At 34.0% G+C, this 16,887-nt stretch overlaps 2 protein-coding genes across 3 annotated transcripts in view; one reads left to right on the top strand and one right to left on the bottom strand.

Moving 5' to 3' along the window:
• Positions 1–2,484: 2,484 nt before the first annotated feature.
• LOC138136361 (acyl-CoA Delta-9 desaturase-like) lies at positions 2,485–5,394 on the bottom strand. Its single transcript, XM_069055528.1, has 3 exons — positions 5,237–5,394; positions 3,930–4,153; positions 2,485–3,714 (listed from the first exon to the last, which is right to left on the bottom strand). The coding sequence occupies exons 2-3, from the start codon at positions 4,141–4,143 to the stop codon at positions 2,873–2,875; spliced, it is 1,056 nt and encodes a 351-aa protein (XP_068911629.1). The 5' UTR covers positions 4,144–4,153; positions 5,237–5,394; the 3' UTR covers positions 2,485–2,872.
• Positions 5,395–5,690: 296 nt separating this feature from the next.
• The window catches only part of LOC138136359 (probable glutamate receptor), a 54,419-nt gene continuing 43,222 nt past the window's right edge, over positions 5,691–16,887 (top strand). For both annotated transcript variants that reach the window (XM_069055522.1, XM_069055520.1), the window contains exon 1: positions 5,691–5,897. The gene's annotated coding sequence lies outside the window, so the exon portion shown is untranslated. The remainder of the gene's footprint in view (positions 5,898–16,887) is intronic.

Raw genomic sequence — 16,887 nt, 5'->3', positions numbered from 1 at the left:
AAATAATCATTGTCCTATAAGTTCCCATAATTTTACCTGTACCTCTACCACTAGACCGCTACCGCTAGAAACTATGAGATATCTCCAAAACTAAAGAAATAATATTTCTCACCAAGAAAATTTGCATTTTACAATAAATCTACCTGGAAGACCGCTCTCAGCATAGCATTTTGTGTAAGTCACTCACGCTGAGAAGGTTCCGCTGTCATCATAGATTCAGCATTTACAGAGTATGCAACCCAAATTCTTCGAAACTTGAGTTTTCACGCGACTTAACCACGATTGGTTAATTTTAGTGTGGTGCAAAGCAACACAATTTTAATCATGATTTAAATAATCGTGATTAAGTAACCCAAATTAAATTCAAATTCGGTGCAAACGGGCATAAAATTTAACTTGATAAATAATAAATAGAAAGACTTTGCGGCGTCTCTGTAAGTACATTATTACATATATATTTGAATATTTTGTAACAACTACCAACGCACCATGGGAACTTTCAAAAATCCCTAAATTCAACTTGACGGCTGAAAATTTTTCTAAGACTGCTCACCAAGGTAAAGCAACCTAGCAACAGTTACGGGAAATACATCTGGATGGCTTAAAACGCATTGATTGGTCGAATTAAAATGTTCTTTTCTCGAATACCGTTCAAGTTAGAAAAAAATTTCTTTGGGATTATTTATTTGTCTTTTTATGAAGATTTCTGCTCTTTTCTCTGGGGAGCGAGTACTGGGACACCTGTATTTTGTAAAAAGGTTAAAACGGCAAGTTCAAAACGAACTAGGTGGTTCTATTGGTGCGAGAGAAGAAGGCCATTACAAATTACATATTATGGGTTATTCTAAATTATTGTAGTCCAAATAGGTGTAAAAACTGAAGAACATTAAATCACATGAATAAGTGAGTAAACACCGTTCACACACAGCAGTTAAATTGGATGCAAAACAACTCAATATCCTCATCACCGCACTTTTCACCTAAAAAATGACAGTGACAGCGACAAAAATTGACAGTTCACATGAAAGCGGCAAAAATTTCATAACATGGGCATGGCCTGCTTCGACTACAATCATTTAGAATAACCCTGTATTATAAAATCATACCTTCAACAAAAATGTTTCTGATTTGGAGAAAGAGCATCTCGCATTGTGAAAACCTAATTAAAGCTGATTGGTTAACTTGTTAACTATGATGGGTATCAGTGACAATCGATCCATAATCTTATCTTTGACGGAATCTGACTCAGATGTGGAGAGCGATTTTCAATTTTGGTAGTTGTTTTTATAAACTTTATTAAATTGCTCCAGTTCGTTTAGTTGCTGCATTTCGCTTCAAGTGCTCAAAACATTTTTAGTTCAATGATCAAAAAGGAAAACATACACTTGGCTTCGAAAAAAACGGGAAATGAAATTTGACCTAACGTGAATTGAAAATTTAATTTGTCAATTTATGTCAATTTGTGTCTGTTTGACAATAGTATTTCTGACAGATAAGTGCAATTTTTTAACCTAATTTCTAAAAGGCCGTTTCAAACTATAAAAATTTAATAAAATCTGACAAAACTTTTTCTGACAGTTCCCGTTTTTTTTGAAGCCAACCGTACCCTATAATCTGTTTCAAAATCAAAAATCCACCACTTGTTGAATTATGTTGGCAGAAACAAAGAAATCCCTAGAATAAACTTCATTTTTTTGGGTTGCTCAACGTCCCGCCAAAATTTGACATCGAACTTTTGAAGTGTTGAGTTTGTTACGCAACACAAAATAATTATTATGTACAAAAAGGTGGTAGCTAACATATCATACCTTTTGAATGAAATAATAAAATTAGAATAAAAAAACACGATGAACTACGACCAAAACGACTGTCAACAATTTTCTTTCATAACCCCACTTTTTCCTACACTTGCAAACACACTAAAAACAAACATTTTCGAGGTAGAATGCAGTGTTGGTGGATTTTTGATTTTGAAACAGATTATAAATTTATTTTGTAACTAAATTTTGACTCAGTCAAAACAAGCATTTTATTAAAAATTTAATTTTGACAGTCCAGGAGTTTTTTGGATTTACTACACTTGTTGAATTAAGTTGTCGAATAAAAAACCTCTACTGTTTTTAGTAATTTTTGTTTGGTCGGTTGCGCATAAAAACTCATAATTATTCCAAGTAACCAATAGGATTGGTTACTCTATTCCAAGGAACCAATAGGCAGGTCACATTTCGTTGCGGGATTTTGTAAATGCGCGCGCAACCGCCCACAAGGAAAAAATATACTAAATTGTCAAATTTGTCTTCAGTCTCAAAAATTATTTGTTCTAATTTGGGTTTAGAATGTCGTGTTGGCATTTTTTTTTAAATATTTTGGCCTGTTATTTTTGAGATTATTTAAATATTTAGAAACTACACTTTTCGTTAAAACTTGGTTATTTTGGTGAATTTTAAGTCGAAAGGTTTTGTTGTTGCGAACAAAAATGGAGGATTTCAAAAATATATGTATTTATTTTGTAAAAATCATTTACATTACAAAAATCCTATCACTACCTCCAATCTTCTCATTAAGTTAAAGAAAAATACAGAAACAACTTCATCACAATTATCAACTACTGGTTTTCCTTAACCTATATCACTGGACTTAGAGAAATCTACACTAAAATTAACATTAGACAACTGGGAGAGATAAATAAATAAAAATATAGTTGCATTCCCTATCCTGGAGTGTCGAAAAGAGAGTGCAATAACTGTGCATAATTGTGAAAAATATGCAAAAGTTAGTTTAGCGTTGAATTTATATATACATATTTGTTAAACATCAACAAACTAACAGCCAAACAATAAGTTACCTAAATAGTGTTCAGTCTCATAAGCTACTAATGCACAGACTTCCTGTGCGTGATGATGGCATCCTGGTAATCCTCAGGGGACTGATCCTTGTCCCCCCAACCCCAAATTTCGTGAGATCCGTCCCCGGTTCTCAACACCCTCTTCTTGATCATTTCTTCTGACACCGTCTTCAACTCGTAGGCCCAGCCAATCTTGGCGAAAAAGTCGATAAGAGCAGCCGAGAAGTTCACACTGTATTTTCCCAGCTCCGACGTCTTGTAGTCCCACGGGAAGGTGTGATGGTAGTTGTGCCATCCCTCCCCCAAAGCCAAAACAGCCACCACCAAATTCTCCGCAGGATTGATAAACCTGTCGTAGGGTTTGTCTCCCCACATGTGCGCAGCCGAGTTCACCAACCAGGTGGCGTTCAGCGTCAGAGCGTATCTGAAGAGGTTCACGCAGAAAGCGTTGCCAAAAGTTTCGTTCCAGAAGTACATGGGCACAACAGTCGGCATCACGAAGCTGATCAAAGGCATCAAGATGTTGTAGTACTTCTTCTGGAACCTCAAGATAGGATCGGCCCACAAATCGGACAAGTCGATTTGTTTGCCCTTCTCTTTGACTTGAGGGTGCTTGCGGCACAGCAGCCAGCCCACGTGCGAGAAGAAGAAACCTCTCTTGGCGTTGTGCGGGTCAGCGTCGGTTTCGCTAAACTTGTGATGGACTCTGTGGTCTCGCGCCCAGTCGATGACGGAGTCCTCGAAGGCTAGCGTGTTGCAGAAGGTCAAGATCAGCCGCAAGGGCCACTTGGCTTTGTAGGAACGGTGGGCCCACAATCTATGAGCACCCCCGGTGATTCCAAAACCTCCAAGCTGGTACAGCAGGATAGCTGAAACAAGAAGAAGTTATCACAAGTGTAAATATCTCGCCGTAGCTATTAATAACAGCTACGACAGACGGAGTGGAGCCGCGCTCATTCAATGATTCAACAAGTTCACTGTTACAAAGGTCAATGTAATGTTGTTGGCTTTGAAAATTTTATTCGCCGGGAGCTGACTCAATCAACGAAATATTTTGATTGGTTCAAGATTGTGCGAGACTTACCGTAAACAGAAGTGGCCAGTTTGGCCGAAGTGAACATCAACCACAACCCATAAAGGGCGGCCAAGTGAAGATACGCGAAGAGAATGATGTTCCTCCAGACCAACTTGAGTTTGCGATCGTCTGGTTTGGACACTTCGGCGGGGGTGTTGAGAGCGGAAATTTCGTCATCGGTTTCGTGAAGCACACCGGTGGGGAAAGAAATGTTTGGTGCCATAATCGACAAACTGGAATAAAAAGCTCGTGTTAATAATAAATAAGCAAATTAGTGCGATCGAAGGGGTGAATATTGACTCAAGGCGTCAACTGACGCACGTTCACGAAGGTCACCAGGACGAAGCCGACACGTTGGCGGATGCTGCATCAAATTAACTTGATACGAAAGTGACAGCAACTGCAAACTTTTCTTCTCGGCAATTACCTGGTTTTTTAGTAAAAGAAAATGATACGTTGTGGGGATAATAATGGTTGAAACTTTTTATTGTGTCATATCGAGTCACTTTTACAAGCGGGACAGCATGCATAAAATATGAAGGCGACACAAATTGATTTACCTACGCTTAATGATGTAGGAATCATAATAGAACAGGCTCGAGGAATATGTTAACCTTGAATGCACTTCAACATTTGAAAGGAGCGTATTATGTGATTGTGCAGCGAATAATTAAAAATGTATTTTTTTGCGCAATCGATTCCATGAATATTAAAATTTATAAGCTAGACCAATGCTTACGGAATATGTTGCAAAAATTATCTTCTGTATTTGTTCAAAGCAAAACTCTAAATTGGTGTTGAAGACAAAATTTTAGCCATGAAACTTGTGTTACATATTGCATTATGTAGGGTCAATGTCATTACTGGTGTGTTGAAACAATTATTTCTTGAATTTGTTTTAATCTTACACAATTTCAAAAGATTTGCAAATTCACAATATTTTTTGTCGTTATCACACATTGTCAAAATATGTCAATTGGTTAGTATTTTTGAATTTTTAAACGTGGTACGACTGCGTAGTGAATGTCAAATATGTAATTCTAAATTTACAGATTTTGTTACGTTTCGTTGCCAGAAAAAAAAAACAGTAAAACTGTGTCAGAAAGTAAAAAGGGTCAAAATTTCTTGGTAGGTAATTGGTGACGCGAGTGACAAATTTCTTGACTTAATTTGACACGCCATGTGGTTATATCGAGTAAACAAAGTAGCTGGAATTGCAAAAAAATGATCTGCACGTAAATCTAGGTCTATAAATAAGACTCGGAAGTGACGGTGAAGAAGTAGATGAGGAAAGACGATAATAAACCGGTACTCACTGTATGTTCTGTTGGGCAGAAGAAGCGGAAAATCCTCGTAAGTGGTTGCAGCTTTGAAGAAAGCACTGTTCACTGATCGAAGCAATTACAATTAGTAGTCACAAGTCGAAGCGTTGTCAATGACTGTCGTCGAATTAGCAAACGCCGGTTTATATAGGAAACGTTGCCGTAAGGTGTTGATGAGCGATTAGATAGAACAAATTTTTCACAACATGCTTGAAGTCCAAAGATCAGGTCTGAACTACGAGTGTGTTCGATTCAGAATTGGTGGTTGGCATCGTCCGAACGCATGGTCTTACCGGAGCGCATATCACGCCATATCTTCATAGTTCGCGGGCACCGGTGATTTGGCGAGTCAGTGGCGTGATCCGATCCCCCCTTCGGAACGGTGCACGAGATCTGCCATGCTCTGTTCCGGTGTGGTGTGTTGGGCCACGTCGGCTTCCTAGCCTAGATAATTTCGTCTTTTTCCATTCATGGCGATGTTATGATCAGTATTGATTGATACCGGTGTCCAATCGCACTTCACTACTTTTATGAATTCGTTTAGAGCACACAACACGTTGCGAAGGAAAACCACAGACGCCTTTTGTAGTAAATAGGTGCATGCACAAACTTTGGGGTTCACTTGACAGTTGTGCCAAAGAATTTTTTTTGTAATGTACGTATACTAATTTTATATTTACTTTTCTTTGGTTCTGACAAATCGATTTGTTTTATTGGTACGAGTGTGGCTGTACTAACGAGAAATCGTTATCGTCCCTCAAAATACATATTTGATTCTTTTCATTCAATAATTTAGGGGAAAACCAGATTCGCATTTTAAAATTGTTTATTTTTGTCCGCTCATATTTTTTGCGTCCCTCTCGATCGACCTTAATAAAAATGCACATCATAACCATTTTACTCAATTCTTTTTAAATATATTAAGTATTAAATTCTTGTATTTCATTTTGTTGTTTTATTTAATTGCTCTACAAGTTGGCGCGGCGAACCAGTGAAGTAGTCACGGGGTGTTCGCGTGATAGTTCGTAGCGACGTCATGAAAAGCCTGATTTACACTGTCTCGGGAAATTTGAGTTTTGTGCGGGAAATTTAAATGTTACTATTTTAAGAATGAATTTATTCATGAATCGCCGCGCCCACTATCTCATATATTATCATGTTACACTCTATTAAATGTGCTTTGCTTTTTACCATTTTCTTTAAGGATTCTCTGCATGATCCCTCGACACTCCCCTCTGTTCGTTGCTACCATTTTCCAATTTCTACTTTCATTTTTTCAAATCCTCTTCCACACTGCTGTTTATCCATTTCTTCCCTGGTCTTCCCTTTCTGCTTACTAAATCTGCCAATCTCTCACTAGTCAGTCTTTTACTTTATCCTCTTTTATTGTCAATTTTGTTATCCTGTCCCTAACTAGCCTCTTGTCCTTCTCATCTCCATTGCGTCGTGATCCATTTACCGTTAATTTTTTTTTCTGTTCCTTGTCCAACCTTCATCGTTAATTATTATTATTATTTTTACCATTTCCATCTTGTTTTCTCTGATTTGTTTTATTGGTTCGAATGTGGCGCTACTAACAAGAAATCGTTATCGTCGCTAAAAATATTTGATTTTTTTCATTCAACAATTTAGGGGAAAACCAAATTCGAACGTTTTGTTTTAGAAATTGTTTGTTTTTGTCCACTCCTATGTTATTTTGTATTTTTTGCCTTCTCGATCGACATTAATAAAAATTTATAAATTTGAAATGCATATCTTGACCATTTTATAAAATTATTTTTATATACTGGGTGGCCCAAAATTCGCGAAACAATTCAATGGGGCAATGTCAATTCATGTTAAAAAATTACGAGAAAAATACTAAATGAATTCTATATCTTTTAGATTAGAAGATATGGGGGCTCAAAAGGTGCAGAGCTTTGATCTCATTTATTTTAAATATTAAAAAAGATTATTGGGATAAATCGAGTGTTTTTTCAAATGTTGCCACATTTAGTGTAACAAATAGGTCCATATCTTCTACAAAAAAACAGATAACAGTCATCATTCACTAAAACCTATTTGTTTTTTCAATTTATAAATTTAGGGGAAAACCAAATTCGATTGTTTCGTTTTAGAAATTGTTTATTTTTGTCCCTCCCCCATATTGTTCTTTATTTTTGTCCCGCTCGGTCCACATTAATACAAATTTATAAATTTGAAGTACACATCTCGACCATGTTATTCAATTATTTTTAAATAGACTATTAGGGCGTTTAAATTCTACTTTAAGTAATAATTTCGTACAGTAACCATTTGAACGAGCCAATTCCAGACACAAAAAAACGGATGTGTCCAAACACATGGTCTTTTCAGTTTATGACCACCTGACCACGTGCACGCAAATTGCAAGTTCTTCTGACTAATTGAAAGCTGCGGCTGCAAGACACGATTTAGCAATATTAAAAAAAAATAAAGTCTGAGGGTCTAGTGTTTTGTGCATCTGATGAAGCCAATGGAATCCATGTTTACAATTTGTTAAAAATAATATGGAATGTTCATTTAAATTTGTCCTCAAAGTTCGTGCTGGAGAGTAAAAACACAAACAACGCAAAAACTGAGGTGAGCTGATCCGTGATCTGTAATCCGCGGCGCGTTCACAAGCGACTCTTCAAGGTCAATAATTTCTTTGATAATAATCGGATATAATTTTAATCGCTGCATAATAGGTACCCCCGAATGAACTTTCTAAAATTAAAACCAAAAATCATTTTGATAACCGTTGGCCACTTGCAAATCAAACGAGAGATACTACTTTTCGCAATAAAACCAAATTTATTGCACATATTGTGCAATTCTTTAACAGATTGCCTTTTAATTTAGTCCACAAGTGTGTAATATTTATTTATGCAACATATGGATGGAAAATCACTTTTGTGATCTTAGGTGTTAAAAAGTCATTGTCTCCGTAAAACGCAATTATTACGAAAGAAATTGTTAACAAAAAGTTTGTTATTGGATAAAAGTAATAAATTGTTACCCTGTAAGAATGTGCATTTAAAGTTGTGTATTAAACGTTATTTTAATCCGTCAAAAAATCTTTAGTTGCACTTTAAGTTCCTTGGGAGTAAAAACAAAAACATGTTTTTGTCTGAGATGTTCCATATTTTGACCTCTTTAAAAATTGATCAATAAGATTTGGAAGATTTCTTTTTCTAAACTGTTTGGAAAATTTCTTTTTCTGAACTGTTTGGAAGATTTCTTTTTCTAAACTGAGTAAGAACAGCAACTTTTACATGTCCTAAAACTAGCTGTATCGAAAATCTAACGAAAGAAATAAAGAGAGGGAACGTGTTTATTTAATTATTTCTTTATCTAAAATTTGGGTTTTTTATCACTATCAACTCTTGAACACTACAAATTCCAATGTCCAGAATGAGATTGTTTTTAACATTCCCCAAATCGGTAAATACTAAATTATAAAAACATTAATACGGCGGCTCCGCTACTATGAAAGCACCATCTCCATTAGATCGCCGACGCTAAGCAGTTTCGCGAGCGCTCAGTGTTTGGATGGGCGGCCGAAGTGGGAAACCGCCTTCCGTTGTAACTTTGATGCTTCACACTTTTATTACTTGCCTTCATTACTATCTGTAATCCGTAATGTCGCATGAACACACTCCGATGTGGCTGTCGTGATAACAGTGGGCGTAATGCAGAACAAATGATTAAAATGCGTGCAGTGCTTTCAAAGAAATTATCATTACTTGATAGAAATATCTGTGATGAGAAATAAAATCCGGCCTAGGTGCCGTGCCCTCTTTGTATTTTAATAGACACGTACCTAACTAATTATTGATAAGGTATATTAGAGAAATTTTTTTTGTTAATAATTAAGGCCGTAACAGTTTTGTTAGTTTTCTGATATTAACTGTTAATTTACCTGGTGGCACAATTACAAATTTTGTCTTGGTTAGCTAAATAATTCGCTTTTTTATTTAAACGCAAACCAGACGCGTGATTTATGGCCCAAGTGGTATAATTTGCCAACAAAAGGATCATTCACTACTAGCCGACCGTTTTGAGCCTCTTATTTACAGCTTTGCCATAAAATTGACAATTCCCATTGTCACCTAAATTTAAGACAGCACAAGTAGCAGGTCATAAATAAAAATGATTTTCAAAGTTAAAATGTAAAATTGCCTTTAATTCAAAATCTAATTGGTGTTTTTTTCCGCTGATTTCGTAAATAATAATTATAGGAAGTGAATCTGGGTAGATTAGTATAAAAATCAGAATTTGACTTTTTGGTAAAATTTACTTTTTTTTGGCTTTGTTTGTAAGTGAAAAATTATCAAAAAATTATGAAATGTACCTTACTAACACCCAGGTAAGTGTGAAAAATTTCGACAATTTTATTCGCATATAGGACGCCCGACCCTGTACAAAGTAGCTACTCTACAGTTCCCGTAAAATTGGGTAAAACAAGTGACGTTACTATAACTACGAGAACCACATTATTCCACGAGGTTTTGGAGTTTTCGACATCTCACTAAGCAGGTTTGAAAATGAAAATTGAAGCTTATGTCGACAATCTCGTTCTAAGAATGTTGCAAAGTTGTCATTGTTTTACTTAATTATTGATTTATTCGTCCGTACTTGTTGACGTAGTTTAGTCAGACAAGTGACGTTTAATTTTCAGATTTTTATTTTTGTTTTTCGCATTCAATTCATTCGTTCATACGTGGGACTTGTTATTGAACTAACAATTTTATTCAAAGTCCAGGATTCGAGTAAAAAAGTGCAAACCACCCAAGGATATCTTCATAGACTACCTCATGGGTATGTCCTAACTATTTTCATCTTCAAGCGGTCGAAAATCGGGCCTTTGTGTATTTCTATATATGTAGTAGCTTTTTTTTGTAACCGGACTTGAAATACTTCACATCCTAGGTGTTGAAATCGCTAATAAAAAAGGTTCTAAAAAGCGAAATAACGAAATTATTACCCAAATTTAAGTAACCGGTGCCACTGTGGTGTAACACAAGTCGCCCAGGTGCACGGAGGACAGATGTCAAAATTAAAAATAGCAAGATGGCCGTTCAACGTTAAAAAGTAAACTTTAGACTGCAGCAAAATAAAATACATAAATGAGTTCATGTCCGATTTTTTTTGTGATACGTTTGAATATAAAGTAGTATATATATCATTCAGAATGGAAGGTTTCGACCTCGTCTGGGCTTAGCACAAAAATACTCACTTTTACTCTTAATGATATATTTAATCTACTACACTCTTGCAACCTCGGAGAAAATGTTGCGACGTTAAAAGCACTCCGCTACGCGTCGTGCTCTTAAACTCGTCGCGCGTGCTTTAAAGGCTCCCTTGTATCATAATATACTATTACTACATTTCTGTTTGTTTTGAGGATGGATCTTCTTTTTGTGAAAAGTTGAATTGTCTACTTCTTAGCAGTTAATCTACCCACAAAATTAAAAGCTAAAGACAAAATCATTATCTTGTGGGAAATTCATTGTAAAATGTCGTAGACAAGGCCACAGATATGTCCCATACGTTGTAGCACGCACTGGAATGGTGTAAATAAATAATTACTAAAAACAAATCCTGTGTACCGAGAAATAATAATATACCAAAGAAGTAAAGTTAGTGACGGTTTTTGTAGCGATAACATAACTTGTACTAAAGAGTATAGTAAATGTTTTTTTTTCATAATTTATAAAATAATCTTGTCTTGAAAGAACATAAAACACAATCGTACTATTCACCAAGTTGACATAAACATGCACTAAATGTGATTAATTCCACCTTACTAAGCAAAAGAGATTTGGGTAATTGTTCACTTTAACTACTTCTGGAATTTTCGCGTTTTTTCTGGCTAGACAGCCTCCTACATCGTTTCCCACCAGTCAAACCTTGTGCAAATGAAAAATTTCCTTACCCTTCAGTTATACTAAGACTTGGCGCGACCTTGACGCGACCTTGAAACACAACAAGAGAGAAAAAAAAGGCATTTCCACAAGGTTTGAATGGTGGGACACGATCTAGGAGGACGCACTGAGGCTGTCTAGCCAGAAAAAACGCCAAAATTCCAGAAGTAGTTAAAGTGAACAATTACCGAGATTTGTCCCAAATTTACTTAGTATTTTTTTAATCAAATACGAGATTATTTTACTGATTTGTTACACCCAACATATTTAAATGGTTTACGAGGTCAATAGGAGAACAATCTTTTACTATCGCCACTGGCGCAAAAATGACCACGATAGTCTCACTAAGTAGTAACAAGTAGAGCTGTTTCAGTTAGTATCGGCATAAGCAGAAAGCGTGTGATTATTGCATCATGTCGCGAGCTTATGTATGGTGATAAGGCGAAATTTCCTTTAATAAATAAAATTTAAATATTTACGTTAATGAATCACAACCGCTATCTTTGAAATATGTAATGTTAAGTAATGTAGATAAGTAATTGGGTTTTATTTTGCCGAGGCGCATTTGTAAACATCAGGCGAGGGTTCCAAAATTCAAACGTTTGCAATCATGATTAATCAAGTATTAATATATTTTTTATTAATAATAAAATGTGACTTTTGAACTGGCGAATTTATTTGTTGCTAAATACCGTGTTGTTGAAAAGTTAAGCAATTAGCTTGTTATTGCAGTATGAAGCATTGTCTGTGGTACAAATTATTTTAAATATTTTCTTGATGTAAAGTTTTTAATCCAACTGTTGGTATTTAAGCTATGGTAAAATTCTTAACTTCGTCCGTTCATTCGAAGAATTTCTTCTACTTTATCAAATATGTATGTTTATCATTAAATTGTTATATTGTGATAACAACCAAAGTGTCATAATTAATTTGTAATGTGCACATTCTTCTACTGCTAACAGATCATGATTTAGCACGGTGAAACAACATTTTTTAAGTTTTTCTGAAATTTGATTTTGTTAAAAAATAGATTGCATAATTTTTTAAAAATAAATTAATTTGTATGTATCTAGCATTCGAGGCTAATTGATTTTGTAATGCTTATTGTTAGACGTTAATGAAAGAACGTTCAATACATTTAATGTAAAAAGAGTAAAAAAACCTCTTCAGTAATGAAACCACAAAAGAGGTCATATTAAAATTCAGATTAAAACTTGCAGTTGCAGTAACTAACTAATATTTAACATACACACACAAGGACACTACTCATATTTACAAAACAGGAAGACCTTTGCACCCTGCACATTGTAAAAATTATTCGTATCTGACTGCAATAATTACCTGATTTCAGTATTGTCTCTAATCAGCACAAAACAATAAATAGTAATGTAAAACATAGTGCTTTCAAATAAATTATCATTACTTGATACAAATACAAATACATATACGTAATGACTAATGATAAATAAATCCGGCCTCGATGCGGTGCCCTTTTCCTATTTAGTGATTTTTTAGTATACTGTGCTAGTAATAGGTGTCTACTGCCTTGACGACGAGTCCGGTAGACACATGTTTATGGTCTAGACCGTTTTACTTTACACGACGGCCGGTAGGAAATGTCAAATAATTTGTCAAATTTATTGGTTTGTATTTACATAAAAAATAAAATGTACAATTACTTATATCATTGAAATGGTGTTCTAAAGGCAACCATTACTTTTTAATCAATCCAAACAACTTTATTTCGTATTCTCCAATTGAAGAACAACTTGTACTCTGTCAAATATCTTCCCGATGATTTTTGGGGCAACAAGTTTGATCGCGCACTATCTACCTTCTCCAAAAGGCGGTCTGGGAAGAAAACTTGACTTCTGCTTCGGTCCGGTTATAAGAATTCATTATACAGAGTGTCCCCAAAAAAAAAAGACGAGTCCATAACTCCCTTATTTATCGGAGGATTTTAATTATATATACACCAAATTAAATGGTTTTTAATAGGCTACAAAACGGCTTAATAAATTGACGTATAGTTCCAAGGGCATCAAGACTAAACTGTCAAAATATTTTTTTTCAAATGGGATTACATACTTTTTTTTAGTAATTCTGATAGAGATTTTAATTCTAAAAACAACAATGTATCACAAGTATAACTTGACATTTTTTTTTTATTTAAATTATTATACTGAAAAATCTTGTACGTCACATGACCGGTAATAATGGCCTCGCTAGTTTATGAGTTCGCCCATAATTCACTAGCTCGTCCACAAAAACGTTACTACCGGTCTTGTAACGTAAATAGCTATTACATACTCGTATTTGGAAATCAAAATAAAACAGAGGAGCAAAATCTAGTTGAACTGTTACGTTATTTTTATCCCATAAAAAAAAAACAAAATAAAATAGAAATAAAAGAAACGAATAGGAACAAAATTAACAAAAAGCAAAACAAAAACCGTAACAACATAATTTTAATTTTAAAATCTATACTCCATTTTGATATCATATTTCAAACAGTTGTTTTAATAAAGAAGATGCATTTTCTTTAATTTAAATAAAGGCCTGCAAAACAACTGGTATTATCACCTCTGATGATGTAATTATAAATATCTTTCTTATGTATGTATTTTTGTTAATGATATGTTGTTCCGGATCACACTGAAAATTGTAGACATAACACATTTATTTATGTTTCACATTTTGTTTGTCAACAAAACATGGAAAGCAATGAATTAAAGCGTAATACCTACAGCCAATGCCTCTTTCATTGAAAGAGTTAAAATGAGTTAAAATATCGAGCAGTGTTCGTTTAAATTTCTCCATAAAGTTGGCGTTGACGAGTCGATTGTGAATGCACCACGGATTACAGATCACGGATTAGCTGTTTAAATCTAACCTCACTATTTGCTTTCTTTGTGTTTTTACTCTGCAGACGGACGAGTCTTCAACGCCAACTTTGAGGAGAAATTTAAATGAACACCGATATACAGTGAGCGGCAAAAGTATGGAATAAATTCCTTAAAAATTAAACAAAATTTTTTGAAAAAATTTTTTGGACAGGTCAATTTTAGTTTATAAAAATACATGTTTTAGTACCAAAGAAAATTCCAAGCAGTCATTTGTTTTCGAGTTATGACGTCAGCGATAGTTTTCTTAAATGGAAACCCCCTATTTTTTTTCTTGATTCTGATAGCCTTTTTAATTGTCTAAATGACAGTATAAAAATTTTGTTATCTTACATAAGGAAATTTTTGAGAAAAAAATAATAAAGTTGGAAAAGTAAATTTTATAACGAACAAAAACAAGTCAAAAAATCAAGTAGGTAAATCAAACAGTCAAATGTTACTGTCAATTTCATTCGTATGTGTTACTTGTTTTACAAAACGTTTTCGAAAATGACTCATTTAACAGAAACACAACGTATAGAATTGTTAATTTTGATTGGGTGCAGGGATAAAACTAGATAAAACTAAAACACGGGGAATTTCTTCATAAAGTTGCTTATTGTCAACAAGCTGGGGGATGGCAATTTAATTCCATAATTTTAAGTACTTAGTTACACAGTTTTTGACTTGTTTTTGTTTGTTATAAAATTTATTTTTTCCAACTTTTTTATTTTTTTTCTCAAAAATTTCCTTATGTAACGTAACAAAATTTTTATACTGGCGTTTAGACAATTAAAAGGGCTATATAAAAAAAATAGGGGGGTTCTATTTAAAAAAACTATCGATGATGTCATAACTCAAAAACAAATGACTGCTTGGAATTTTATTTTGTATTAAAATATGTATTTTTATAAACAAAAATTAATCTGTCCCAAGATTTTTTTGAAAAAAATTTTGTTTAATTTTTAATGAATTTATTCCATACTTTTGCCGCTCACTGTATAGCACGACCATTGTTGCTTCAAATAAATAAAAAACAAAACAACTAATATTACCTACTTAGATTACTTTTAAAGTCTGATAAAAATCTTATATTCGTGTGTTATTTACTGATAAGTTATTATTTTAAATCAGCTGTTTATAACCTAAAGGTCATTTATTTAAGAAAAGATTAATACTTGAGAAGTTATCAATAAACAATTTAACTAAACTTACTTTAAGTACCCTTAGAATTGTTCAATTACATATTAATATACAGGGTGATTTGTAAAAAGCGCCGCACGCTCTAACTCGGTTATTCATTGTCCGGTTTTAGAAAAAAAAAAATAAGTGATTGTTCTACGAAGCAATACAAGAACGTATTAACTTGGATTTTTATCCACATTAACTTTAATGGCAATGTATAAGTACATGTTTTTATTTAGTTATGGTAGAGGAGTTTTCTCTAAATTAAATGACATCTAATAACTTGACCTTGAAGTAATATTTAGGAGAAAAAAATTAATAATTTTATCAAAATAGTAAATTTAAAAAAATATGCGTTGCTATTTAAGAAAAAAAAGTCGAGTATCGCTGGACAATGACGTTAATATTAAAAAAATCAGGAGTGGAATCTTCTCATGATGCGTGTACTCGTAGAATCATTAATTTTAATTATGGGACAATAAATAACAAAGTTACAACTTGCGGCGTTTTTTAGAAATGACCATGTATATGAGTGTAGCAATAAATTTTGGTCATCAAAATCATTTAAAATGTCGTGGGATTGCCAGAATTTAAAATGATTCCCTGCTTGATTATCTCTGTTCGCTGTCAATAAAATGTCAATAATACAGGGTGTCTCAGCTAAGACTTTCGAGCAAAATATCTCGGTTATTTTCCAACGGATTTTTATAAAATTTAAAATGCATATATTTTAGACGGCGAAGAGTAAAATTCCATTAATGCAATAACCCAAGTCTTAAAAACGTAATTTTTACATGCCTTTTTAAAATGTTGAATTACTTAAGATTTATCTCAAAAAATTGATCGTCAATAAAAAATACTGTAAGGAGAAACTCGTCCTTGAAAGACGTCTGGTCTGCAAGAAAAAAGAAAGAAACTGTGTTAAACGTGGCTGCAGATGCAAAAACATAGACGCGTATGGAACAAACCGCACTATCGCCGAATTTTGGTCACCCCTCTTCGCACAAACGCAGCGCAGGTGACATATTTAACGTTTATCTTTCTAACCCTACAAACACTTACAAAGTTAAAAAGAACATTTGGACGTTCTTTATCATACTAGATGCATTAATTTTTCTAAAATAGTATATTAAAGAACGAGTTTTATAAGGGTTGATTTGGCGCACGAGTTCCAAGTGTAGAAAACGAGCCGTAGGGGAGTTTTCTGTGGGACGAGTGCGCCAATGCCCTTATAAAACGAGTTTTTTATATTATTTTTTGGAATTTGCACCCTTGTTATAATTTGTAAATAAAAAAATTAAACGTTCAAATTCTAGGGAATTTTGTATTATGTAATTCAAGGTAACGGATGCAACAGATGTTAAAAATTAGAGTTTGAATCTATTAAACCACGAGTGCTTTAATACATAGCCCATAAACGACTCCAAATGAATACAATAATAGACCTATTAGAGACGCAAATTCTAAAAAGGACTAAAACACGATCGGGATATATTGGCAAGGTAATTTAGTTCACGTACGCTTCCTGTGTCTTCAAATAAATTGACGACTCTCTGAACCTTAAATTTTGTAAAGCCTACATTTGGATAGTGTTCCACGAGAAAACGAACTGTGTCATTGAAGTTCTTACGATACCCTCCATAGGCAAAAA

The sequence above is a fragment of the Tenebrio molitor genome, chromosome 8, assembly GCF_963966145.1.
Source record: "Tenebrio molitor chromosome 8, icTenMoli1.1, whole genome shotgun sequence".
Taxonomy (NCBI): Eukaryota; Metazoa; Arthropoda; class Insecta; order Coleoptera; family Tenebrionidae; genus Tenebrio; species Tenebrio molitor.
This window is presented reverse-complemented; position numbering and strand designations above follow the sequence as displayed.

What these genes read in the sequence shown, in the direction of transcription:
- LOC138136361 (XM_069055528.1), bottom strand. Translation starts at nt 4,143, where the DNA reads ATGGCACCAAACATTTCTTTCCCCACCGGTGTGCTTCACGAAACCGAT. An exon ending in ACTGGCCACTTCTGTTTACG is followed by an intron (nt 3,715 to 3,929) that starts GTAAGTCTCGCA and finishes TTCTTGTTTCAG; the next exon opens with CTATCCTGCTGTACCAGCTT.